Source organism: Rutilus rutilus, assembly GCF_951802725.1.
Source record: "Rutilus rutilus genome assembly, chromosome: 19".
NCBI lineage: Eukaryota > Metazoa > Chordata > Actinopteri > Cypriniformes > Leuciscidae > Rutilus > Rutilus rutilus.
This window is the reverse complement of record NC_140232.1, coordinates 25,686,790-25,714,411: the sequence shown is the minus strand read 5'-3', so window position 1 is coordinate 25,714,411 and position 27,622 is coordinate 25,686,790. Positions and strand designations below refer to the sequence as shown.

The following is a 27,622-nucleotide window of genomic DNA, read 5'->3' as shown; positions in this document are numbered from 1 at the left end:
CTGCTAATAAAGAAAATGTGCTGCAGATTTTTATTAGCAGACAACAAGGCTACAGTGTGTCTGTTCAAAAGGTTTTTTGGATAGTAATTGATATTGAGGGTGGGAATTATTCTCTAGATCTCCTCAACAGGCTTAATTAATGAGCATTCAGGGAATCTTAAATAACAGAGACAGTCAGATCAATAGTAGTGATGAGCAAAGAGACCATTATGTGAGAGAGTGTGTGTGTAAAAGAAAGCGAGAGAAAGAGAATAAGAAAATAACACAGGGGGAAAATGAATGGCCTTGTGTATGGGTCAAGCCTATGGAGGAACAATTACACAATACACACCGCAACAATATGATGCAGTCAGCATGATATTCTAATGACACTCGTTAACCATCATCCATCCATGTGTCATGACTCAAACTGTGGGGAGATGGTCATAGACTATCACTCCCTTCTGAGATAAACTCCCATTATTTGATGGGTGTGCTGCCCTTTTATGGTCTCCTCAAGAACTCATCAGCAGGAGGTAAAGGGCTGTGAAGGCAGACACTTCAAATAAACCAAGTCTGAGAAACTGGCCAAAGGAAGATGCACACCTGCAAACCAGAGGATAGGACAGACAGTCCTGTCTGAGGGCCACACAGACAGAGTAACTGAAGTAACTACACCTGTGTGTGTGTGTGTGTGTGTGTGTGTGTGTGTGTGTGTGTGTGTGTGTGTGTGTGTGTGTGTGTGTGTGTGTGTGTGTGTGTGTGTGTGTGTGTGTGTGTGTGTACAAATGTGAATGACTGAGTGCATATGTATGGGTTAGGGTTAGTGCGAGTGCATGTGTATCTATGGCCTCGTTTACACTGTCAGTGAAATGTGACCCAATTTTTTGCTCATATGTGACACAGATCGGATGTGTTCTATGGCAGTGTAAACAGGAAAAAAACGCATGCATTCGGATATTTCGAGATCGGTTTCAGGCCTACGTAGTACGTAGCTACGGTGGCCGACGTAGTATCGGAAGATGTCGTCGTCTGAGTCTGAGTCAGCAGAGAGTAGCAAGTCAAGCAATGAGGTTTCTTTATATTATATTTTATATTAAATTATATTTACTTAATTATTCAGTAAAACCACATGTTATTGCGATTGTTATTTTTTAGCTTGTTTCCATGCTAGTTAGTATAAGATAAGAGCTATGGATAAGAGCATCAAAGCAGCTAGGTAAGGGGAAATAGCTAACGTTACGATGTCCGAGGCGTCAGCATGTTTTTCTCCACGTTTGCAGAGTCAGGGACAACCTGAGTATTCTGCTGCGTTTTGTTCTGCTGCTTCTCATTCAAGTTAGTGACGAAACGCGCTCTGTAGCGCTGTTTGTTCGCTGTCGGCTACGGTAGAAACATGACGTCACTATGTCGACCTTCATAGAAGGGGGGGGTGCCCGTGGTTATGTAGATATAAATGACTCATTCTAAGGTAATAAAAACATAACGGGTCATTAAGTAAGGTCTTTATACACCACTGAAAACATAGTTATGGATCTTATATTGCATTTCTGTCAATAGATCCTCAGAAATATTACAAATTGCACCTTTAAGTGGGCTATTTAAAAAGTGTTAGGACTATTTACATGTTCAATTATATTTTTAAAACATACGCGCAGAGAGTGATGTCATATTGTGTGTGCATAGAACGAATTTGTCCGCAGCTGCTCAAAAAAGAAAAAGAAAATCGTCCACAGCTGCTCTACTCCTGAGCACAACTCCACTGTCAGTGTTGTGTACGTACAGGCTCTAGGCAGTTTTTTTGTGTTCATTTCTATTTCCTGTCTCTGTGCAGGCTCTTTAATGTATGACAGTGAACAGCCCAATAACCCCTTTATTTTAAGGCTTAATTTATGTCCCGTAGATCGGTCCGTTGCATTACGAATGAAAGCAGTATCAATAATGTAAAATATGTGATGTGCAGTCAAGTTCGGGTGTGTGTATGCTGTTTTAACGAGTGTTCTCACCAATACGCTTGTGATTCGTGGACTTTTAACGAGTTTTATAGACATTGTTTCTTATTCAAAAGTGGTGTTTGGCAACTTCGCATAGCAGAGCATGAAGCATATTTCGTGTTCGTCCATCTGTGCAAGAGAATTGAACCCTTTAAGCATGCGCAATATGTTTCAGATAGTAGCCTATGGCAAGTGTAAACACATGAATCGAATATGGGTCACAATTGAAAGAACGCGTAAACGGACGGTCAAAAAAATCGGATATAGGCAACAAATCAGAATTGGGCATCAAGACCTGCAGTGTAAACGAGGCCTATGTACAGGATCGAAACGTTTTTTGTTGAGGGGGCACTATTTGTATATAATTTGCTTGAGTTCAAATCATGATTTGATAAATAATTATATATTTATATAAATAATGATTATATAAAACAATTAAAATTGTGACTGGAGTTGACAGCCATGAGATCACTTGAAATTTTGATAATAATAATAATATAATATAACATTTTCAACAAAAAAATAGTTTCACAGGGGAAAAAAAGTTGAGATGATGACGACAGAACTTTTGATTGAACTGACCAAATTTAAATGGATTATTTTTTGCCACAGCGATTTACAATAATTGTGCAACCTAATTATCAATTTGTTAACATTATAGACATTAGATATCATGAACTTACAAGCATTTATTGATGTAGGTTAATGTCAATTCATGTTTGATGATACATTAATGTTAATTTATTCCCCTTGACATGCAAAAACTTAGTAGTATATGTAGAATTATGTATTAGTATGTAAAAGTGACTTCTATATATACTAATAGATTTTTTTTTACGTCAAGTGGCATAAATTATCATTAATGTATGATCAAACATGAACAATAATATACTTATAAATTAACATGAACCTAGATCAATAAACACACAAAAAAAACCTCTCTCTGTATATATATATACTATATAGATTACATACACAACTGTGTATGTGTGCATCTGTGTATATATATATATAAATTGTAAGTTGCATAAAAAACCCATTAAAAATCTAAGCGTAACTCAATCTGAATGCTTCTGACTATGTCTATGTGTATTCATTTGTGCAAGCGTGGGGGTGTGTGGGGCTAAACCCCAACTCTCCACCTGAGACAGCTCTGTCTGCACAGAGCGTAATGGGCCAGACGGGAGTCAATGAAGTGACAGCTAACACCTCATAAACCTTGAGCTTGAGGGGCTGAGCTGCACTAAGCCTCACTGTAAAACACATGCACAAACAATTAGAAATGCACACATACAAACAAATATGCAAACAAACATTCTTATACACAGACCCATGTACCAATACACAAACTTATTATTATTATATTTTTTTTACATTTTTGTATGTTGCTGTTTATGGTTTGGCCACCACCCGCACATTTACGGTGCTAAGCTACACGGTATGTTCTTGTTATTAAAAATACAGAATAACCATATGATTGTCATTATTCTACCTCAATATAATTCTCACCCGCATTCAATACATTCTTATGGAGCAGGTGTGAGCAGCTCAAACTAATGAGGCAGATAGACCATAATAATCCATTTGAATCTAACGCAACATACTCCCACATACATGCTGATAAGATCAGATAGCCTTACATTCGCTGTGTCAAATACAGCTACCCTTACAAGGTAAAGAAAGCCTGTGATGCTTTGAAGATGATCTTGTTTTGGAATAATACAGATTTTGTGACAGCTTTTGGAGGATGTGATCAGAGGATCCTCAAAGAGGGTAACAGGGCTTTCACAAAAGCCGGAAGCACTCTGAAAATTAGCAGAGATGGGACCAAGTCATACATATGCAAGTCTCAAGTAAGTCTCAAGTCTTAACCTTCAAGTCTCAAGTAAGTCCCAAGTATTTTTTTCTTGGGCAAGTCAAGTCAAGTCAAGTCACAGGCTATGTCAAGTCAAGTCAAGTCAAGTCCTGTAGTAGGTCAAGTCAAGTCCAAGTCAAGTCACCTTATTATTGTAATTTTACCTGCAGAATCTGATCTTAATAAAGTGAAAAGACAAGATATCAGTTACTGTCAATAAATTACAATAATTTGGATTTGCATTGTAAATACTCATGTTCAGTAAAATACATCATGGAATCAAGCAAAATTGTAACTTCATCAAATTATTTATTTTTCACTTCGGCCAACAGTGTTTAAAATGTAACAAAGTTTAATGTTGTACATAAACTGTGTTTACAATAAGTGTATTGTGATTGTCAAAACATTTTAGTAACTAAACTGAATTGTATTCGGTTTAGTGACAACATGTTACAATGTTTACATGGTACAATTTCTGGTAAGCTACGCTTTTTTATTATTTCAATTCAATTCAATTATTGTGATCTGACTTAATATTGACTCATTTGGATAAATATTAGGTAGGCTACACAAGATAGGCACAAATTTTTTTCAAGAAAAAAACAACTCACCTAATGCTGTAATCATACAGAGAGATATAATGTGTTTTTTATTATAATAACAACTTTATTTAATGATAAGTAAAAATATAATAAATATGTAATATAGTACACATATTTAGCAAAATACTTTTTCTAGCCAACTAACGTGCTATAGCCTATATGGTCATCAAATGGCTTTCCTGAGGTAAATGTTATGTGACATAATTGTTCTCCAGCTGTTTTATTGACCCATTTGTTTGATTGATTGGTCGATATTATGTATGAGGAATATACATTTCGGTAAGTTCAGCTGTACTGTATCTTTCAACATTGTTCATTCGTGTTTATTTACTAGCTAGAGATGATCGGTTCACGTGCCGCGCTAGGGATCTGCGTCACATTTACAAGCGCCAAAACGGTATTTATTGTTTGAATTTCGTAATAAAAATGACAGAATCTGAGAGCTGAGATTTTTTTATATCGTAACCTGCTCTTGTGTCACGATTTTTCTGTGCGTGAGAAAATGAATGAGAGCGTGTGAAAAGTCAGTGTCGCGTGTGTCTCACGGTGAATGCGTGAGAGTTGGCCGCGATGTTAATGGTGCATGTCTTGCAAAGCGCTGTTCGTCTTTTGCCATCTTGTGAATAATTCTCGAGGCCGAAAGCGATGACCCTCGGTTCGGTACCCCTCCGGCTGACATGTTGATGTGATATCTGATCTAAGTGGGCGTGGTGTGCAAGGTACGAGAGGGCGCGACTGATGATAGTGTAGTGATCCAGTCATGACAACGCTATTCTCAGCCTGCGCTCCAGCTGGGTAATCAACTTTATTTATTTTAAAATAATTTATATATTTTATATTCAAACTGAAAAAATTATGTGATTAACACTCAAGTCATTCAAGTCATCGTGTCTCAAGTCAAGTCAAGTCCCGAGTCTGTGAACTTCCAAGTCCGAGTCAAGTCTCAAGTATTTTATTTTTTGTCAAGTCAAGTCACAAGTCATAAAAATAGCGACTCGAGTCGACTCGAGTCCAAGTCACCAAGTCACAAGTCCCCATGTCTGAAAATTAGTAATAACCCAAGGATGAAAGAGCAAAATTGATCACCCTGATTAAGCGCACCTGCAAGTTATCTGCACGGTGGAACACCATTAGTGGACTTAGGAATTGATCAAAGGGACTTAAAAATTTAAATCATCATTTACTAACCCTCATGTCCCATATGACTTACTTTTTTCTGTGGAAAACAAATGGAGATGTTTTGATTAATGTTCACGCTGATTTTTTTCTATGCAATGACAGTGGATGGTGACCAAGGGCTGTCAAGCTCCAAAAAATATAATAAACAAAAATATAAGTGCTATATGTAACCAGTTCTAATTGACCCGCTCCGAGTAGGATTCGAACCAGGGTCTCCGGCGTGGGAGGTGGGTGCGCTAACAAGGACGCTAAAGACTGCAGCCAATAGCGTCAGTTGCTAGCACGCCTCTTGAGGCCAGGGGAGTGTGGTTTACACGAACAGCTCTTACTAGACTACGTCTGTTACACTCACCCCCCTAACCCTCACTCCCATCCGGGTCACGGCACCAAATGTAACCGGTCCTACTCAACCCGCTCCGAGCGGGATTCGAACCGAGGTTTCCATCGTGTGCGCTAACAAAAACGCTAAAGATCGTTAGTCGCTAGTCAAGGAGAGTGAGGTTTTACACACACAGCTCTTACTGGCCTACGTCTGTTACATATATCCCAAGTCATGTGATAGCTTGAAATTAAAGCTATTCACTAAAAATCTCTATTCACTTTCATTGTATGGAAAGGAGCAGCTTGACAACTTTCTGCTGTGAATACTTGTTATCGGGTGGTGAGTAAATTATGACATTTTTTTATTTTATTTTGGGGGACCTATCCATTTAATGATTTCCTGTATCATTCTTTGAACAGTTGGATGAAATCTTTGGATCAACACAGCCATTCTGACACACATTCACACAGAGACAAGTGTATTTATCTGGCTGGCTAGTGGATGGTGGCACAGTGGTTGATTTTCTCATTTTATTGGCCACCGGGGTAGAACAGGCCTATGCTTGTTCAGAGCCAGCCAGCGAGACACAGTCAGCCTAAGCACACAACTGCCTCACTGGAGTCTCTACCAGTGCCAAACACAGAGAGAGAAAAACTCATTGGACAAGATGGTCGTAAGGTTGCCCACCACAGAGGAAATAGCTGACAAAATGATTCCGAAATAATTAGGTGAAAGAAAGAAAATTTGGCCCGTTTCATTTTGGTTTAAAGACACTGAAAGATGTAATACAGGGCACTGATATAGTCCTTAGGTGTGAAAAATCACAGGTAAGATACATAAATTACCTAAGATTTTAAAAGGAATTGCGAGGATGTGTTACCCAAAATTATATAATCATAGATGCAAATAGTACTTCATAAAAGGGATCGTTGTATGCTCAGTTCGCCAAAATTTGAAGAAGAAACGACTTTTTGAATTGCGCCCCCTTCCTGCAGTGACCTTCAAAGGGGAAAAACGCACAAAAAAAGATGGTCATAGCTGCATGAAAACATGTGAAAGAAGCAAAGCAGTCTTTATTGTTTAACACAATTTCAACTGCTGAAATTCCCAGAACCTGACACTAGCTAAATCTGTACTATGTGCCTTTTTTCACGACGAAGGAAAAAACACAAACACTTTGTTATTAATGACAGTCCTCTGACCTTCGTTTAATAGCAATTCTTGGTTTCCACCTGCTGTGGAAGCTGTGGGAGGACTGGGCCACCCAGTCTGAAGAGAGTTTAACACAGACGAGCTCCTGCAGCACAGAAAAACATGACTTCATCTTGAACGTCTAGAAGCCCATTATGGGCTGAAATAGCATCTGTGTTTTGGACGGCATTCGACCATGTATGCTTGGGAATTCGGTTCTTTACTCAAACAGACAGTTTATGTAAGACATTATATGTCAGCATGGCTTTGGCAGATTTTTAGAAGCACACTGACTGACAAATGCAATTATATATATTACATGCATTGTTGCGGTTGTAGCAACATGTAACACAACCATATATTCCTCTTCCAGTCTTTTCTTCACCGTGCTCCAATCAGAATCAGAATCAATATGCAACTTCTGGGTTAGTTGCATCAAATTGCATCATGACTCATGAGCAGAACTAAACCTATTGAAAACCGAAAAGAAATGTGGTTGGTTGCTTTACATGGCAAAAATAAGCTGCAGTGTAATACACTTTATTCTGAAAAAAAGTTAAAAATCAGGAAATGTGAAAAAATGTTATTAAACTTTTCATAGCAAGAATTTGACCTTACTGATACAGAATACTGATTGAGCATTTGTGTGTCTGTGGCTTGTCTAAGGAGCCCGTTCAAATCTTTCTCTGCCCATTTTAACCCAAACAAAAGCAACAAACCATCACCCTATAAAATTTCACTCCGAGAAAGGCCACAGAACAAGGCATAATTCAAGAAACCAATGGGAAAACGGCCACCAGGCAACCAATTCAACACAACATCCTTAACCCCATCCCACTAACATGCCCTGAGCTTGTTGCTCCACTAATGCTGCATTGTTCAGCTCATTAAGTAGCTAAAGGCTAATTAGACAGCTAACGAGTGGAGGGTAGCAGTGCAAGAGAATCAGGGATTTCTGCCACACTGTGTCGTCTTGGAGGCAGTAAAACCTAAAGTCTGAGACGCAAGAGACTGACAAGTCACTGATGTAGCAAAGGTGAGAAAACCAAAAAAGGCATTTTTCACGATTACGGTACATGTTTGTCTCTGATAACTTTATTTAAAATAAAAAAATATAAAGATATCATATCTAGATTATACTTATATTGTTATGTAATATATAAGATTTTATTAGATTAGTTTTTATAAACTATTATTTAACAAAATTATTGAATTGTTTTACCAATTAAAATCATAAAACATCAATGCAATTTTTGACAATTTTTTTTAAAACTCATAAATAGCAGAAGGATAATTTTTAGCTGTTGTTCCATATTTTGCTTCCTTAAAACTTTTACATCCAGGAAATTACATTATTTTACATTTTTCTACAGCATTGTGGGGAGATATGGGGAAAAAGAAATATTCCATTTTCTCAGATCTTACAATTATTATTGCGTTCACTACATTCATCCGGGTCAAGTAATAGACAAATGTTGAAACAAATATAATATATAAATATTTATAGACAATAAAAATTTGCAAAATAAACAATGAATTACATTTTTTATGTTACATATTTTGTATATTTAATATTGATGTTTAATGTTTATTGTAAACAACCTCATATAATGTGAAAACCTCATTTAAAATATATAGAATAGTATAGCTTATAGTATTTAGTTTGATTATATAACTGGCATTTTGCTGAACATTTTTTTTTTCTCTTTTTAGGATTTTTTTTTAGGAATTCATGTCCTACTACGTTGTATACACTACGGTTTTTTTTTTTTTTTTTTTTTTTTTTAAGTGGCATTATAATGTACTTTTAATCTAAAGAAATGTATTCTCCTATGTCCCATTTTATACATTGTCCCTCCTGTCTATCTTTCTAAATAGTAGTCAACGGGTGACATTACTTCAGGTCATGGCCAGACAGCGTCTCTGCCTTGTTCACCTAGCCAAGGATAACCAAACATACAGAGCCTTCACACAGCCCTGAGTAAATACAATAGCCGATGCTCCTCATCTGCCCAGCCTGCCAAAGTCATTCTCTGGGTGTGTACGTGTGTGTGCTCATCTCATCCTTCCCCCATCAATACCCCAGCAATCCCACGAGCCAATACTCCGTGTCTGCTAGCACAGAGGAACAAAGGCCACTGCCAGCTGAGCTGATATAGATCCACAGGTCTCTGTTCTTATTCAATCAGGTCATGAAACAGATCAGCAGTAAGGGCACTTTGAGCTAAAAGTTCAATCTCTCATCTCATTTGCTCAGGACGCAGCTATCGATGCCCTCTTAACATCTGCAAATGAGGCTAAATTCTCCTGAATGTCTGCCCGAATGCCTACGGTACAAAGAATAACATAACTTCAGACTTTCAAATACATTTCAGATTAAGTGTAATCAACACAAAACACGTTTAAGGAAGAAAAAAACAAAAAAAACACAGATATGCTCTGGAGGGTGTGATGGCCTTTTGATTGCGCTAACTCGTGGGAATTGTTGAGTCATAATGATACTGAAGCTTTTAATGCCACAGTGCTTGTGTGGTCCCATGGGCTAATTAGGCCAATTAGCATACTAATTGCCACATGCAAATTAGGGGCATCTTAAGCAACAGAAGCTGAAGAACACTGAGGCTTATGGACAGCAGCCATCTTTCAGGTTAATTCCCTGTCCACTCTGTGACATAGCCCCTCGTTAGTACCGCAGTAAAAAACATAAGAGGCACATAAAACATTATATACTGCTTGACTGTTGTTTTCTTACCAATTAGCAAAGGAGTGATTTATGGTTATGACACAATCCCCAATGGATTTTAAACTACGTTTCCCCAGGCTCTTTCACGCTCCCATGCAAATACACACATATACCAGGGTGCACAGGGGTCAGTGATGAAATAAGACTTTGTAAACCAGTGAATCAAATATTTGATGTTATGAAAACTTTGAAATCAGAGCCAATGTTTCAGAATGCTGAGATGGATTCTGAAAGGCATGCACTGTTATTGATAATAAAAATAGTGCATTACCTGATTTTTTTTTTTTCAAAATATATTAATTAACGTTGAAATTAACATCAAGATTAATAAATGCTGTAGAAGTATTGTTCATTGTTAGTTCAGTTTAATTAATGTTAACAAATGAAACTGTATTGTAAATTAAGTGTTACATTAATGTACTAGTGTTTTTCAATATGATTATGGAAAAGATAATGTAAATATAAAAATGGGGAAATGAGCATGCACAATTAAGTATCCAATATTGGCAGACTTTGGAAAAAATATCAGCAAATAACCAATATGGTAACAATAAATCATGCATTTCTACTTTTTGGGGGTCCAATCAAAGTAACTGGAAAAATATGAGCTATATGAACACTGCATTCTTCTATTATATTAGAAACTCTTACAAACCCTGCATGCTATATATTAAAGCAGCATTGTTTTATGTGAAACCAATTCACTCATTACGCACACAAGGAAAGTGCCATGTGTCATCTTTTCGCAATATCGCCTAACCTCTAAAAGCATAGCTCAAGAGTGCTTTGCGGTGAGCCAGCTGTGTGTTTAGTGTGACTTGTGTAAAAAAGACTGAATAGCCATTTGGATATTATTACAAACATCAGCCAAGCATCAGTCACTAATGACAGCTCCAGATGTTAGAGGCCCTACAGGTGGACTGAGTTTCAAGGGTCATTCACAGAAACAACACTGTGCCCAAATCGGTACTCTCTAAAGACCTCTGTACACAGAAACATGTCAGTCATGAACATATCTAAAGTTCAATATCAATCAAGTCATTTTTAAACAGTCATGTTTCAATTGCTGCCTTAATGCAAGGCTCTGCACATGCTCTTAAACTGAATGGCGTACACATTTAAGAGATATACAGAGAGACGGTTGCCCGAGAGGTAGATGTCAAGCCATCGTCTGCCTGTTTTCTTTGACTCTGTCGGCCCTCTGTAATGACTATTTAAACCCACATTCTGCCCTTTCTGCCCTCTGCATTTGCTTGACTGATTTGTGGGCTCATGGGACTCGAGATGTGCTGTTTTGTCCTGAGCCAGCAATCGACAATCTTTGCTTCCCTCGCTCCCTCCCCACCTTGGCCTGCCCCATATGCTTCCAGTCTTCCTCCTGTCGGTCTTTGATGTGAGATCAGAGAGGGCCGCTTTGGCACACACAATGCTGGTCACTCAGGTGCAGTGTCAATGTACTTCAGAGCTGTCTATTGCCTAAATAAGTCCAAACTGCTCTTAAACAGCATTTAATTAAGATTTTCTCTTGCCACACCACTGGATTATAGCAAAAACACAGGCTGTTAACTCTTTCCCCGATAGCGAAGTTGCCAGCCAGCAGCAGCATTTTTTATTAATCATGGCCCGCAGAATATTTAGTTGTAATGCCTGAACACACATTATATCAAAAGAAATAAGAGAGCCTATGCTTTAAAAAAAAAAATCTAGCTTCATGCTTTCTTCTTTATCAACACTTAAATTTGGGTAATAAAAAAAAAGGTGAGAAAATATTTTTTTCTTAAAGACTACATCCAGATTGGATTCAGAATGATGATCAAAACATTGAGTCCATTATCACCCCCAAATCTTGCACAGTCCTATACCTCTTCGTGGGTTCAACATTTCATTCAGTAACGTTTGGCAGTTTTGATTAATATGCTGATGAGATGAATGTTTTATGATCATGTTAGCTTACATGTGCGTAAGCAGTGCTTCTATCGCTTATTTCTGCTTCTTCTTAACTTGTTTTTAGATCCAGAGAACCTGTACTCTTTCAGAAGATGCATTATAGCATCTTTATTACATTATAATGTCCTTGCATTCAAAAACAGATGGAAATAAAACAAACAATATATTGACTTGTAATGTCAATATATTGAATATATATATTGACTTCATCTTCTGCAATAATGTAATGTCTTATAATTACTTTGGGGTTTTTTGAGCAAATAATGATGTATGCAATTATGCAACTTGATTAATTAATAAGCATGTTATTTAATTAAATATAATGCATTCCAAATAAAAATGTAATAGGATTTGCATATAGGATTACTTAAAAAAGTGGAAAGGTGCAGAAATTTGTTTATAATGGCGGCAGAAAGCTGTTATCGTAGCTCTGACTGAGCCTCCGGGGCTAAAGCCCCTATTTTATTTGTCTCACGTTCCCAATAACACATAAAAGCCCTGGGTGGAGTAGCGCTGCTTTAACAAGAGCCCCAAGAGTCTGTGAAGCTCTTAGACGACAAGCATACTGATCCTGCCAGTAATAGGCCTACAACTCCCTTGTTTGGCATGTTAATGAATCTGATCTGCAGTCAACAGCCAAAACAAAAAGAGATGTTTTTATGCTAGGTTATGCTTAAAAGGGTACGACTGTTATCTCTAAATGATAGGATGTTTGCGGTAAGGTGTTTGTCTAAGTTGCCAATGAAGAACATTATTAGTCTCCTATTCTTAAGCAACAGTCTTGATGTATTCACGTTTAATAGCGGAACTGCTGCACAAGCACAAAAGTTTGCACATCTGGTTACTGTCTGAACATCCGAAACATAGCAATTGAAACATATTAGGCATTCATAAACCCTGAAACTGAACTGAATGTAAGAGTTATTGAGTTAAATATTTTAATTATCAAATGAACCTTTCATCACCAGAAAAATAACACAATAACTAAACAGCGACTGGGAAATAACTGAGCTGGGCTGATTGGAGTTTGTTTGAAGACTGCTGTGATGTACAGTATGGGTGGTACACAGACCTCCCCTCTCTTTCACATTCCTTCCATCCGGAGAAGATGAATTAGGAAGAAAACAAGAGAAGAACATCAAGCCCCCCGACCAGGATGAAAGCTCTCCCACTTAAGAGAATATTAGGAGAGTAAACTACTTTAGCAGCGGGAGGTGAAATATCAAATTAGCCTCATTTAACATCAAACAGAATAAGTGAAAGTAAATGGCTACTTTTTTTTTTTTTTTTTACAAGATATATCACCTGCAAAAATAAATTCCACATTTGTATACATCATCATGTAATAATTTTATTGTAATTTATAATATAATATAGGATTTTTTTGCAATACCTATTGGTCAAAATATATCTTTATATATCCTCTTCAGAACCAAACTAAATATCAAAATGCTGCAAACCTCTAACTTTAAGGACAGAAAGAGGATGAGAGGAACAGATCAATACAACACTGTGGCCGCTGGACAAAATCTCCAGATTTATGATCTCTATGGCAGCCAGTTGAATACAGTCCATCTGCAGTTCTCACAATGAGCCACCTTTTATAGCATCTGCCAGCTGTAGCTCATACATATGCTCTTTTTGTCCCTTACAGGCACCCTTAATTAGGCCGCCCAATCACTTTGCTTCATAAGGGCAATACTGCCATAGAGACAACTTCTCTTGGCACTCTCGGGGAATAGAAGGCAAAGCAGTGATAACATTTTAGGGTCTGGGCAGATTTATAATGTTACCCTCCCCTACCATTCAGGTTTGATCATGGGGATTAGAGATAGAACCTGCTGTGTGATAAGAAACAAAAGACTTAATATTTACAATGGCAAATTCAATTCACCACCCCAGGCAATAAAGTCAACCCACAACAGGGTAAGGTGATGTACACCTTTACCTTGGCCGTAGATTAGTTGGCTGCTTATTACGGCTCATCTGTACTAATAAGCAGCAATAAACAGGGCGTTTTTCTGGTTATAAATTATTCCGGTCAGTGGCACTGCCACTGTCCCACTGATAAGCTTTATATCTTCTGACTTTTGTTTGCCTCTGTCTCTCTCTGTGAATGAGGTGATCCATGTAATTTCCAACATCAATGAAAACCAGACAGCTTACAGCAGTCTCTGGCACAGAGAGAATACACGACAAATAGCTTAAATGATAAAACTGTCATTCTGACTGTGAATCACCAAATCACTAAACTGCCAGAATGGTCCAAACAACCAATTAGAAATGAAATTCCCAACACTGACAGCTCTGTCTCCCATGGTTTCCTGGGAAAACCCTCCAAAGTTCAACGTATTATGGAATGGCACTCATGCATTTCAAATTGGGAAATTTAACTTAAAGACCATCTTGTTTATTTTAGAACAATTGCCGCAGAGCTCAGATGCGTTTCTATCGGTTCTACACATTCGCAGATTGCACGTCTAAGAGAAGGGGCAAATTCACCCAGTCTGACTGGACCAGATCAACCCATAACTTCAACACATGTTCAACTTGGAGGTAATTGATAGCAAGAACGTGAAACTCACTTTGTCAAGCTTATAATACTAAGGGTTTCAGCTAAAAGTCTGCTGATGACTTTGAGAGTTATTGACACAATATATGATCCCAAACTAAACCGGAACATACTGCCATACCGAAAACCTGATGTTTGCCACCATCACTGAAGATTTTTCTCTTGAGACAGACAAACAGATGGATGGATGATGGATGGATGGATGGGTAGGTAAAGATAGATAGATAGATAGATAGATAGATAGATAGATAGATAGATAGATAGATAGATAGATAGATAGATAGATAGATAGATAGATAGATAGATAGATAGATAGATAGATAGATAGATAGATAATGGCATTAATATAGAAAAGTATTGTGGAAACCCAGGCACATCTAAATTTAAACAGTGAAAAGCTACTTGCATTTACATTCTGAGTCTGACAATGCAAATTTCACAAGTACACTGTCTGAGAAAGTTTATGCCAAGCACACACTGCCTCAGCCCAGAAAGCAGCAGGGCACAAGGCATTTACCCACACTTACTGTTACTCTTTCTTTCTCATCAGCTCTTGACCAAAAAAATTTAAAATGCCTCCCGAAGGAAAATAAACATGATTCGGCCCAGTGAAGACATCTGTCCTTTGAAAAGAATATAAAAGATCTAACTGTTTAAACAGCTGTGAGGATACTCTGTCCTTTTGAAAATTTCTGAGAGACAAGCACTGAAATAACACAGTGCTTGGAGTCATGGCTCAAGGGTCAGATATCATACAAATGACAAATCTCTTTCTGATGACACAACAGCATGTGTGTGAGGTTGTGTACAGGTTATCAGGCCACGTGAATCTAAACTCTGATTTACAGTTCATGAACCTAAATTAGTTCTCAAGAATAACACAAACGTAATAATTATGTTAGAATTTTTTTTTTAAAACATATAGATTCTTTTTAAAATCTTAATGAAAAAATTTAATTAATCATTATATATATACATTTATTTTATTATTTTATAATATTATAAAATATTATACAATTTTATATGTATATAATATTTCTAAATTTTTCTGAAAGGAAAATGTGTCCAATAGGCGACTGTAAGTCTAATTTAGTGTATTGAGGTGTATGGATATGCATCCTATCCTCTGTCAAACGTATGTGGGTAACCCACTTCTAGATGAGGCAAAAACTTTTCTAAAAGAGCCTTGATGTGGTGCTCTTTTTCCCAACAATATCTCTTCTACCTGTCAAAGTCAGTCATTATTTTTCCTATTGACATTCATTTCTGATAGTGTGTCTCATCAGCCACCTCTGTCGTGTCTTTCATGTTGCAGGTTCTACCCCTCCGCCCCCATGAGGAGTTCTGATGTCCTACGAATTTAAGCTCGAGCGTCTTTTTTCCCCGTCCCGCCGCGCCACACGAACGTGGGGTCCTTCGCCTCGGCGGCCAATTACAGAGCAAGGTAATGAGCAGCCACGTTCTCCTTACAGCCCAGATTGACACTCTCTCCCACTCATTTGTCAACAAATCAGGATGGATGGCGTGGGGGCGATATTGAGCCGGAGGTGTCGCACTCAGAGACGCGCTTGCCGAGCAGCATCTCCTGCTCGTTATCATTGACAAGTTGTCTAGAGCTGAGAGATTTGCGAATCCTTCGCCTTTGTCATCTCAAGATCATTTGTTCGTGATTCGGTACTTATTCCATGCATAGCCTAACGGTTATAGCCTACTAGGTTAGACTAGACCTACTTTTGGCATTTGTCTGTGGACTGCATGGGACTTATATAACAAAATCAGGAGCTGTAAGTCACACTTAACACATAGAAACAAAACTTAGTTTTATGAAAGTCTTGCTTGCATGAAATATTTGCAGATCTTTGTGTCCTCTCAGGCTGATCTGTATTAACCTGTATGTTGTTTACACATTCCTATAGCACCAATAATTATTATTATTATTATTTTAAAAAGTACATGCCAAAGATGTGGAACAGTGGGACATATGCTCAGGACATATAAGGGCTCTTGGCTTTGTCCCAATCCCATTCTCCCCTTCCGTTCTCACATAAGATCTCTATAAGAATAAAAGCAAAAAGATTAAATAATGTTTTATTTTATATAATATATTTAAATAATTATAAATAATTGCATTTATTATAATATAATATGTATAATGATATATAGTTATTACATAATATATACTACTTATTATATATTATTAATTATATATTAAAATACATGTTTTTTTAATCATTTAATTTTTTTGCAACATTAATAATAATAATAATAACGTTTTTTCCTTTTTTGGGGGCGGGGGAGGGGGGGGGGGGGCATATGTATATATTTTTTGCATATGTATATATATATATTGTGTGTGATACTTACTTGGTTCTTTGTGCTCCTCTGGGCCAGACGAACCCTCCGCCATCAGCCCAGACAAGCCAAAGAGCTTCTTCCCAGCATCCTCAGATACCTTCAGGGCATTTGGAGAACCAGTAGGGACACGAGCACAAAAGTCAAAATCTTTTCCCTCTACATCTGTGTAGCGGAGGTGGGGTGATGCCTCTGGATCCATACAGCCCTTCATGCGCTTGGCAGGAAGGAAGGCAGACTGGTATACCCCTGCATCACGCTCCTCAGGTGGGGAGGAGAACGGTCGGAAGGCCCCCACCGCTCCATGGTTGAGCATACCCAGTGGGGAGCAGTCAAGATTGGGTGGGGCAAACTGTGGGTGAAGGTGAAGCAGAGGGGTGGGAAAGTCTCGAGTGGGAAAGCCTCCTTGCCGGTGGTACATGGAGGCGAAGGTGTATGAGCCGCTGGAAAACGGGAGGTGCATGTCCTTTTCCAAAGTGACTGGCACTCCAAATGGCCGATGGGGCTGGCAGGGTACAGAGGCATCTCGTCCAGCCTCGGCTGTTGATGCCAGGACCATGAGGGCAGGGGAGGTCAGAGGATTGGGCATGTAGGAGGAGTTCTCTATCTTAAAGGCAGTCCGATGGAGGTCCATTTGAGCAGTGGAGTGTCTACCCAAACTCAGTGTAATGTGATGAAGAGGCCTGAAGGGCACTGGACACAATGCTTATAGACTTAAGCCTTACAGACCAGTCATTCTCTGACAGAAAGCTGTTGGGAAAAAAAGTCAGTATTATGATCCTGAAAACAACTTCAAGTGGTCGAAAGAAAAACAGTTATTTAAGAAACAGGCAAAAGGCAGAAATGTAAAACTTCCTTAAAGTCTATATTTCAGAGCATTTTTCTTTCTTTCTTTTTAAAGACGTGACTGAGACAGTAACACTAAAGTTGCTAGAATAATTAGACTAAGAATGAGTCCTGAAAGAAATGCCTATAGGGCACAGGTCGGAGGCATATTATTGTGTGAACTTAAACAAAGAGATGTTATTAAAATAAGTAGTCTATCATTTGCTATTGCCTTAATGTTGAAAGGTAAACAAAGATTGGGCTAAATAATGCAAAATAAATGATCTTGGTAAAATACATTTTCAGAAAAATCACTACATATAAAGTGTATAGTGTATTAGAACTGCCATTCACACTTATCAATTAAAAATTGTCTGCTGTTCACAAAGAAAAAATGTCACGTAGGTTTTTATTCGTAAACTTCCGATTTTACTCATTATTTATTTGTCAATTCCACTTTATAGATTAATGATGATTAGTGAACTTTTCGGATTGCTAATTTTAAAGGAATAAAATAAAAACTTTAGAACTTATTAGTAATTTAACAGTCCTTTAAAAACCGAATAGGCCTACATTCTTTTAAAGACCGAGCTACTTATTTACGATCTCGGTCATTTGGAAATAATTGCGTATTCAAAGACAACAATAACACCCCGTAATAATAATATTAATAATAATAAAACAAATATAAAATAATAAAAAAAACGTATGAATTTTGAGATAAAGTTAATTAAAATGTGAATTAATTAAACAGATGGACGATTGTTTTTATAATAGAAATAAAACTAATAAAAACTCATTTTTATAACAGTTCGCATAAGTTGTGTGTGATTTTCTTCAAGACAGTGAACTAAGCTTTTAAATATTGCTTTAAAACTTGATGTTGAGTCTCAAATCTGCTTTTAACTCAATTCGATCTAAAGAAGAAGAAGAAAAAAAGCCTATTTCCTTTCGGTTTCTGCCAGATGTTACATTTATGTACAAAGTTTAAGTGCAATTTTCTATTTTAAGGCTTTATAACTTGTTCGGGTCACAGGTGTTGTTCAGTTCAATGAAAGATGTAATTTATGCAGCGGAATGAGATATCTCTCGCAAAAAAACGTAGCCTACTCAAAAGTAAAACTTTCCTTGAAAACCGCTAAATAAATTTGATGCATCTTACAATTAAAGTTTCAGTGCACTCTGGTTAATAATAAAGTTAATGCTTAGCATACAACAACAACAAACTGTAATTGATCCTTATAAAACTAAAAATCTAGAATAACACAACAAGAACACTTGCTAAAACATAATGTCCCCCACATATCACATTAGTAAAATATAACAAAGAAAGACTCATTATAATACTCACAATGTAGTCAAGCATCTCTTAATCATCAACTGTTGTTTTATCCAAGCTCGAGTTCAGATGATGTCAGTCAGGAGAGTTTGCAGATGACTGAAAGAAAAAAGCGCGAAAAGACCGTTATAAGTTTTTTTCTTTTCTTTTCTTTTTTGATTTTGAGAACAATAGTGGATGTTTAAAGAGTTGAGCTGTGTTACGCGTGCGACCGCTGTGATATAGATTATGCAGATGCGCGTGATGTGTCAACATCCGATCCGCGCGCACTTCTGTTAATGCGCGTGAGCCCCTCACTGTACCGCCACGCGCTCGCTCGCTCTCTCTCTCTCACCCCTCTCTCTCTCTCTCTCTCTCTCCACTCAGCCCGTCCCGCTCTGTTAACTTTAAATTTATCATCTTCCACCTCCCTGTCCGACTTGGATATTTTGTCAAATGTAGATCTCCATTCTGCGCCTCTACGGTGGATGATGTCAGTTCATCTGAGACATAAATTTGAACACCAAAAAATGCAATGCCTCAAACATAGGCTACATTTTTTCTATCTGTATTAGTACGGACTCGATACGCTACCACTGGTGTCCATCTGCTGGTTAAACATCATATAGCACTTTTAGTGTTAGGGTCATTCAATTCACTTAATCTGGCATCCTTCACACAAAGCAAACAGTGTAAGCCAAGCGTAACTGTGGCACAAATATAAAGCTGTGACAAAACGTGGCCTGTTGACTGTAAGACTGCAATTATATTATTTTAAGAGATGCTAACACTCTTGTGTGCTCTTTGGCCTCAGAACAAATGACCCAAAGCCACCCAGACTGGTCAGAATCTGATCTGACCTGATGTCCACAAGAATTATGCATGCAAACCAGTGCAAATAAGACACACAAACAGCAAGCCAAATTATTATTATATATATAAAAAAAAATGTTCCTTGTATCAAAAGTTCAATTGTTGAAAGAACAAATCTAAAACTGTCCTGTATCACTTCTGTTTTGGATAACATTCTCATTTACATATGCATTATAAATATAAATATTATAATACTTTATTATACAGCATTTAACAATATATATAATTTGGTTAATGTAAACATGTAAAAAAAAAAAAGTTTGACTTTTTAAAATAAAAACACATTTATTGAAGATATTGGCCATTGAGAAACTGTTTGTATAGAGAGGGAAGATAAAATAAAGTTACTCTCTCATAAACAACTAAGGTATTAGCTTGAGTAAATTAAATCACAGTTTAATAGAGGTTCCAGACTCGCTAATTATGACTTCCAAGATCATTAACAAAGTCTTTTAAGTCTCTTGCTTCATAATCCGAGTCCTAAAATGAAAATAAACGAATAAATCAGTATGCTAGAAGGCACGTTTTTGAATATTGAGTCAAACTCTTTCTTTTTGAAATTCATTTATTCAGTGGTGAATCAAATTAGTTCAGTTAATTCTGTAAAGCCATGAACCTAATTGGAGTTTAATTGCTGTTTTTAAGTTTTTGGGACAAGCGAGAGAGCAGTGTGGGTAAAGACGCATCATATAATATCATACATTGACAAAAAGCTTTATATCAATATTAAATTTTGGAGGAGTTACATATGAAATGTTCTTTTCTTTTGTCATATATGTATGTGTGTGTGTGTGTGTGTGTTTGCTTTATGAGGACAAATTTGTATAATGACATGGGTATTACACTGGAATTACAACGTAAACAAGGTTTATGAGAACATTTCCTGAGTCCTCAATTAAAAAAACGTAAAAAACATACGAAACAATGTTTTCTGTGATGGGTAGGTAGGTTTAGGGGTAGGGTTAGTGTATGGGATATAATATACAGTTTGTACAGTATGAAAATCAATACGCATATGGAATGCAATGATAGGTGCACCAACGTATGTGTGTATATATAATGAGAAAGACTCAGGATGGAGAACTGTAGTGAGTGTCAAACTGATGAGCTGTCTGCACTGCCTCACCATCTGTGCATATGTGTGCGTGTGAACTGAAGAACTCCCAAAACAGGCAGAAGGCTTGAGTGTGACAAGGAATACAGCGAGACGCATTATGGTGTCCATCATTGATCGCTTCCTCCCAGGAGTCTTGGCGCCTGCTGCAGGAAACAAAAGGTTAAAATATGATACTCCCCTGTTCTCTCCCTCTCAGTGTCCCATCAGCACCTCTGTTTACAAATTCACAGCGCATTCTCTTTCACTCAGAGCGTCCCGCCACCACATTTCCACGGCAGGATCGAAACAATATGAATGTTAAAGGTTCTTCATGGAAGCAAATTTCAATAAAGAACATTTATTTTTAAGAGTGTATTTTCTAAACATGCATAAGGGTTTCTAAAAAAAAAAAGGACAAATACGCAGCAAATCCTCATGTCTTTTTGGTCAAGGAAAACAGTCCGGGCGCACAGAGCTTAGGGGGCTGATCAGGAGTGTATGGGCTGTGAAGTGAGTAACAGTGAGAAGCAATGACAGGCTGAGACCCCCAAACCCACTTCCTCCTCCCTCTGTAAGCTCGGTCGCTCCTCGCCACAGGGCTGACATTGACATGACACTCCCAAAATAATGATCAACAAACGCTCCTTGCCTGAGCGCAAACGGTCTTCTCCCTTCCTCACAGTGTCAACAGTGATTAACAAAGACCCCGGCATCACTACAGACAGAAACAGCAAACGAAGGTCTGAGGTTGAAGATGTAATGCGCCAAACACACACACAACGTGACCAACTTTCATAAACCGGGCTACTGTGTTCATACTGTTACCCGAAGGGGCTAAAAGCAAAAATATACAAGACTATATTGCTTTATTTTACAAATGCAGGAGAAGTGTATAGGAAAAGTCATTATCCTCACCCGTATTCATGTCTTCAAATGTCCTACAGACATACCGGGCCACACTTCTGTTCTCTGACTTTACCTTTAGGACAAGGAGAAAGAACGATATTATGTCCCTCCACAATTACCAAGCTAAGCGAATATTAAAATGTCTGACTCCATCAGTCGGGGCGATCGTGATTGGTATTTTAACCTTTGACTACAGTACAAAGGAACCAGCTCTTGGAACCAATATTGGAAGGACTGAATCTAATTCTGGAATGATCCTTAGTAATGAGGGGGCTGCCGTGGGGGCTGGATAATGCATATATGAGATATTATTTTGGGGCTGAAAGTGTTGGGGCAGAGGGGGCTCTCTGAGAGTTGAATAATCACAGGCAATGAGGTGTAGCCGGCGTAATAGAAACACCTTAGTGTCTTGCCCGAGGACAGCACTCTTAAATCAAACACGAATGATTTTATCACATGCAAATACCCCTTAGGTTTTTTGTGCGTGTGTCGTGGGGCTTTATTTTCAGATTTTCAGTGCAGTGTGAATTCCTGTTAGTGGACGGTCTGTTATTGAAGAGCTAAAAATATGAATAAAATCTTAAAGGTATGTGTAATGGTGTTAAATGTAACAATTTCAATGTTAAATACTTGTAACCTTGATTCCCATGAAAATGATAATGTAGAGCTAACAAAACATTGCACTGTTTGAGCATACCGACCAGTCTAATATAAAAATTGGCCTAACCAATGGAGTGAGTTTTGGGAGGGATTTTCTGTTTGTCCGACCAATAGAAGACAGAATTATTTTCGCAGTTCCATTCAGTGTTCTTGTAGTTACTTAAAATCAAAAATATAAAAAACTATTTCCGATAGAAATAAAAAAATAAAATAAAATAATAATTAAATAAAATATATATATAAGATCACAACTTAAAACATAATCAAAAATATTACAAATGTTGCCTTTGCAACTAACTGAATTAAAATAAATTTGTTGTACTAAAATAAATTGAAGTACTAAAACTGAAATAAAGATAAATTAAAGCTACATATAAATATATATATTTTTTTAAACTAATAATCATGACAAAAGCATATAAAATCACTAAAACTTTACTATTAAAACTGAAAATATAAAAAAAGCTTATTCTAAATTTGAATAAATACTATAATAGTAGGCCTATTTAAATAATACTAAATAACAGTTCCATTTGGTGATGCTAATGGCTCAGAAATTACTTTCACCTTTGTATTGTAATTTTTTGACAAAGTGAGAACGATGTTTGGAGAATAAATCACCCAAGAATGAAATGTGATACTCACCCTCATGTAATTCCAAATATATGTATATATGAATGTTTCAGCGTTTTTCATTATATTTATATTCTATATTATTTTCATATCATATCAACCAGCATAAGTTTTCTGAAGCGAAATTATCACTTTGTATGTTGAACAGACCTTTATTCCCCCTCAAACAAATCAAATGATTGCTCAACACATGTATAAAGACCCTAAATCAAATAAAGCAACACGTCAATACCACGAAACCTCATTGGTTATTGCATGTCATATAACTTATCGTCATGACATAACAAGCATCAACAGAAAGACATATGAGTTTAAAAAGACAAGGATGAGTAATTTATGAGAGAATTTTCATTTTTAAGTGAACTATCCCTTTAAAACTCAAGTCTCCCACGCCCGCTGTCCCAATTAAACAATTCCGGCTGTGTGAGTGACTGGCGGGGGCAGCGGAGACAGGTCTGGCTCTGTTAAAGCCTCACTCGGCTAGTCTACCGTCGCCCAGGACCTTCGCCGACTCCATTCCCGGCCCCTAATCAGTGTGTGAGCGTAATATCAGGCTGGGTTAGGTGTCACCATGTTAGAGGCGTTAATGGAAGAGCTCCATCCACTCAGCCGGGGGGACGGCATTACCGCGGGCTGTCACAGTCGGCTGAGGATTGGGACAGTATTACTGCTGGCTTTCATACAACGTTGGTCACTAAACTAATAGGGGCCCCGGCAGAGGAGACGGGGCTGGGAGAGATGGAGATGAGATGGAGAGGCGTGGGGGAGGAGGAGAGGAAATGAGAAGGCGGAGTGGTAAAAGAGAGGGAGATGGAAAGGAGGAGAGGGTAGTCTAGCACCTTCTCCTAATTTGCAGGCTCTAATGTATAGGAGAGTGGGAAAGCTCTAGATGCTGAGAGATTCAATCTGATGTGATTTAAGAGGGTGAATGAATAACTTTCTTGAGAGTGTCGAATCCCCGAAATGATAAATGTTAGGCCGAAGACACTCCAGAACATCCAGCACTTACCCTAACAGTTCACAATTCGGCGGCATCGGCCCCTGTGAAAGATATCTCTATGCAGGGTGCAGATATGCCAATTCATTTTGTGTCCAAAGATTTGACAAGCTAGACTGAGTCTGAACAGCGTCAGTCATACGCTCCGCTGCTGCCAATCTCTCTCTTCTCCTCCTCCTCCTCCTCTTCCAGCATGACTCCTCAATCTTCTTTTCTCCAGAGATCCTTAAGCCTTTCACCAAGAAATCGAAAAGTCAAGGCAGCAACAAAGACTGTGATATCGAAAAAAGAGCTAATACCATTTTAAGTATCTGGAATGAAATGAAAACCTATATATGCAGCTTCGGAGCGAGAGATAACACCTTGAGAATGGGTGACATCAAGTGAAAAAGAACTGAGGTGGCGGGGGGATCAGTGGTCTAGGCTCAGAGTTGAGGAACTGACACTGTCTCTAATACAAGTGTTTAAATATTTGATGCACTGGGATAAAGAGGGCTCCCCTTTGAATGAAATTGAATGTCTTCTGGAGAATCTATTACCTAGAGTCTGATGCAATTTGACAGTGGCAAAGCAGCCTGGGTGTTATTCTTCAATGGCTCCCCAATCTCCTTTCATTACTCCTCTTAAATGTTTCTCTGTCGTGCTTGACTTACTTCTGATTACAGCCTCTTTCAAGGAAGGAAAAGAGAAGGTGGGGTGGGGGACAGAAAAGAGGGCCAGGAGGGGCCTGACCTGCCATACACAGGGCTTGCGATTGCGTAGACTGATTCAGTCATACAGAAGGGCGGACATTTGTAGTATTATATTTTTGTGCGCAACAGATCTTCTCTGCAGCTGTGTTTTGTTGACTGTATCTATGGGACAACAGAGGGGAGGGGGGAGAAATCACACATACTACAATTCAAAAGTTTATTAAAAAATACATTAAATTGATCAAAAGTGACAGTAAATTCATTTGTAATGGTTAAAATGATTTCTATTTCCAATAAATGCGGTTCTTTCGAACTTTGTATTCATCAAAGATTCCTGAAAAAATGTTTCACGGTTTCCATGAACACACTCACCTCTTGACTTTCTGATGTCCCTTATGAATCTGTTCTTTTTAGTTGAATGCCATGTGCTTCATCTCAAATCCGTTGAAATAATTACCTTTTGAAAACAGTCACACTGTTACTCGTTTATCTGACCCAACACATCAAGCACAGCCAACTCATTTTATACATGACTTCAGAATTTAAAGTATTGTTTTAAATTACAAATGGCATGGCATGTCAATTATATAAATACTCTTGGACTCATAAAAATGAAGGTATTCCCTCACATCACATAATTATTCTTCTGGCTAACACCTTCCCTGAAAAATATCAACCCTGCAAAACAGGAGCTGTCTGGTCGATTTGTTTCAAAATATATTCTTAATCCTGCAGTATCTTCATGTTGTGAATCTCTGTTGCTGAGAGTTGTTGTGCACTAACAAGCTGCTGCAATAAACATTACTTTGGATTTCTCCCTATCACCCAGCAGCACCTGCTGTGGCAGTTGGCGTGCAGTCAAGCAGTCTACCCAGGTGTGCATAAAAAGACAACAGCATCCTCCAGGACTGACACTGATGTATGGCTTGTTAACACTGCCGCTTTCTTGTATCCTTCCTGATACCCATTATGGCAGGCTTCACCCAGTGCTGGCGCGTGAGTTGCCTTTTCTTCAGCAGATCAATAGTTAATGGCACTTTGTTCCACAAACCAGGAAAAGCAATTAAAAGCCATTGATCATGTGCCACATCACTGTCATTAATATGCATGTCTCCTTAACCTTCCATATGGAGGAGTTTAATCAGCCTCATCCTCCTCTTACCTTAACATGGTGATGCCAAGGACCTCAAAATAAGACGATCCCCTTGCAAAAATCCCTTCCTTAATTATAAAGGCAGTTATATTCATTATCACATATACAGATCCATGGAAAAAAAACATTTGTGATAAAGACATGTTTCATCATTGTACTAAAGTCAAAGCTAATTATTAAAAAATGATCTGCAAAATACTTCATTTCAAAATACTCAGCAATGGTGTTGACTTATTCATTTGCATATTTGTTATAAAGCATATTAAAAACACCACAGACATATATACAACATTAAAAACTTGATTTTCACCACAGGGGAGTTCTTACTGTTTGTCAACTTGATTTCTGCTTTGCGCAGATGTGCTGCTCGCATAAAAATGCACATCTGGGTCGGTACAATAAAGCAAGAATTGCACGTGTACACATTAAAAAAATACAAGCGCGCATTCTTGAATGCGCAGTAGAGAGATCATGGGATCATCACTTTATAGATTGCATCCAGTTACATCCATACGTACCTGTGGTAAATTACATTCTGGCAGCCTCTAAATTCCTTGCTGCTCTGGAGAGAGAGAGAGAGACAGAGAGAGAGAGGTTAAAGCAGAGACGGCCTCTGAACTGCAACTTGCTACCTCTCAGCTTTGATTTTCTGCCTGGTGTCGCATCTGTTTTTACTGACGACAACGTTGCAGGCGGGAGGTGGCAGGTAATCAGAGAAACAGGGCGAGAGGAGAGTCAGTGGAAGCCAGCAGTATTGCAGGAGGCAGGAAGATCAAATGTGAGGGGATCTAAAAGATTTGAATCCAACGGACCCAAAATATTTGAACTACATGAAAACAGACAAGGCGAATTATACGGTTCATTCAGCCGTGCACAAAACAATGGCCGTGTGCATTATCTCCTTAGTGTGTAAATAGCTTTGGCAGTCCACTCTGATAAGTGAACCCTTAGCATGTTTAATTCATGTATAGAAAGACTGGTGTTGCGGTACGCCGCAGCCATTTTTAACCTTTCCTCTCTTTGTGTGTGACTAATGTAGCAGACATCAGTCTGCTGCTCTTTTTCAGGCTTGTGTAAAATGTTAAGTGGGAGCACGCAGCACCTAAGGGGGAGCTATTCCTGCCTAATTACCGCAGTACTAAGGACATCTGCATGTTAGCACATACAAGCTGCTGTGGCACATCACTTCACTGTCATGATGAAGCCCATGGCCTTTGCCAATGCCTGGCAAGGACAGCCTCATCCCACGTCACCACGAATTAGTAGAGGCAAACTCTGAGCCTTAAGGCAATGTGAAAGAAGGGAGGGGGTTAAAAATGAGAACTGTCAGGAACCTTGTGGTGCACGCCATATTGACCTGTTCTTGTGTGAAGATCGTGCAAAACCTGGGGTTTGAGATATAGGTATCAAGACAACCAGGTGTTGGAAAGAGCACATGTAAAATCATGTAGCATATCAAATATAATTCTGACATTTAGTTATTTATTAATACACAACTTTGAACAACTAATATTACGTATTAGAAACTGAAAAAAGTCACACTTACCAAATTGTCGTCATGTTCTTCTGTGCTATTAGAACTATGAGTTGAATTGGGCTGTGGAGGTATAGTCTATAAGAAAAACAATCTGGGTTCAGTTCCCATTATTGGATAAATGAGTTAATCCTTGTTTAATAATAATATTACATTTATCATTTTCTAAAATTCTAAAAATAGCTTAATATTTCATGTT

The 27,622-nt window shown here is 38.0% G+C and overlaps 1 protein-coding gene across 4 annotated transcripts in view; it reads right to left on the bottom strand.

Annotated features, from left to right (window-relative positions):
- rnf220b (ring finger protein 220b) overlaps positions 1 to 19,116 on the bottom strand; it is a 37,060-nt gene extending 17,944 nt beyond the window's left edge. For all 4 annotated transcript variants that reach the window (XM_084389198.1, XM_084389199.1, XM_084389200.1 and 1 more), the window contains exons 1-2: positions 18,913 to 19,116; positions 16,749 to 17,486 (exon numbers count right to left, since the gene is read on the bottom strand). In XM_084389198.1, coding sequence (XP_084245324.1) covers positions 16,749 to 17,370 — 622 coding nt within the window. In that variant the 5' untranslated portion in view covers positions 17,371 to 17,486; positions 18,913 to 19,116. The remainder of the gene's footprint in view (positions 1 to 16,748; positions 17,487 to 18,912) is intronic.
- Between the last annotated feature and the right edge of the window lie 8,506 nt (positions 19,117 to 27,622).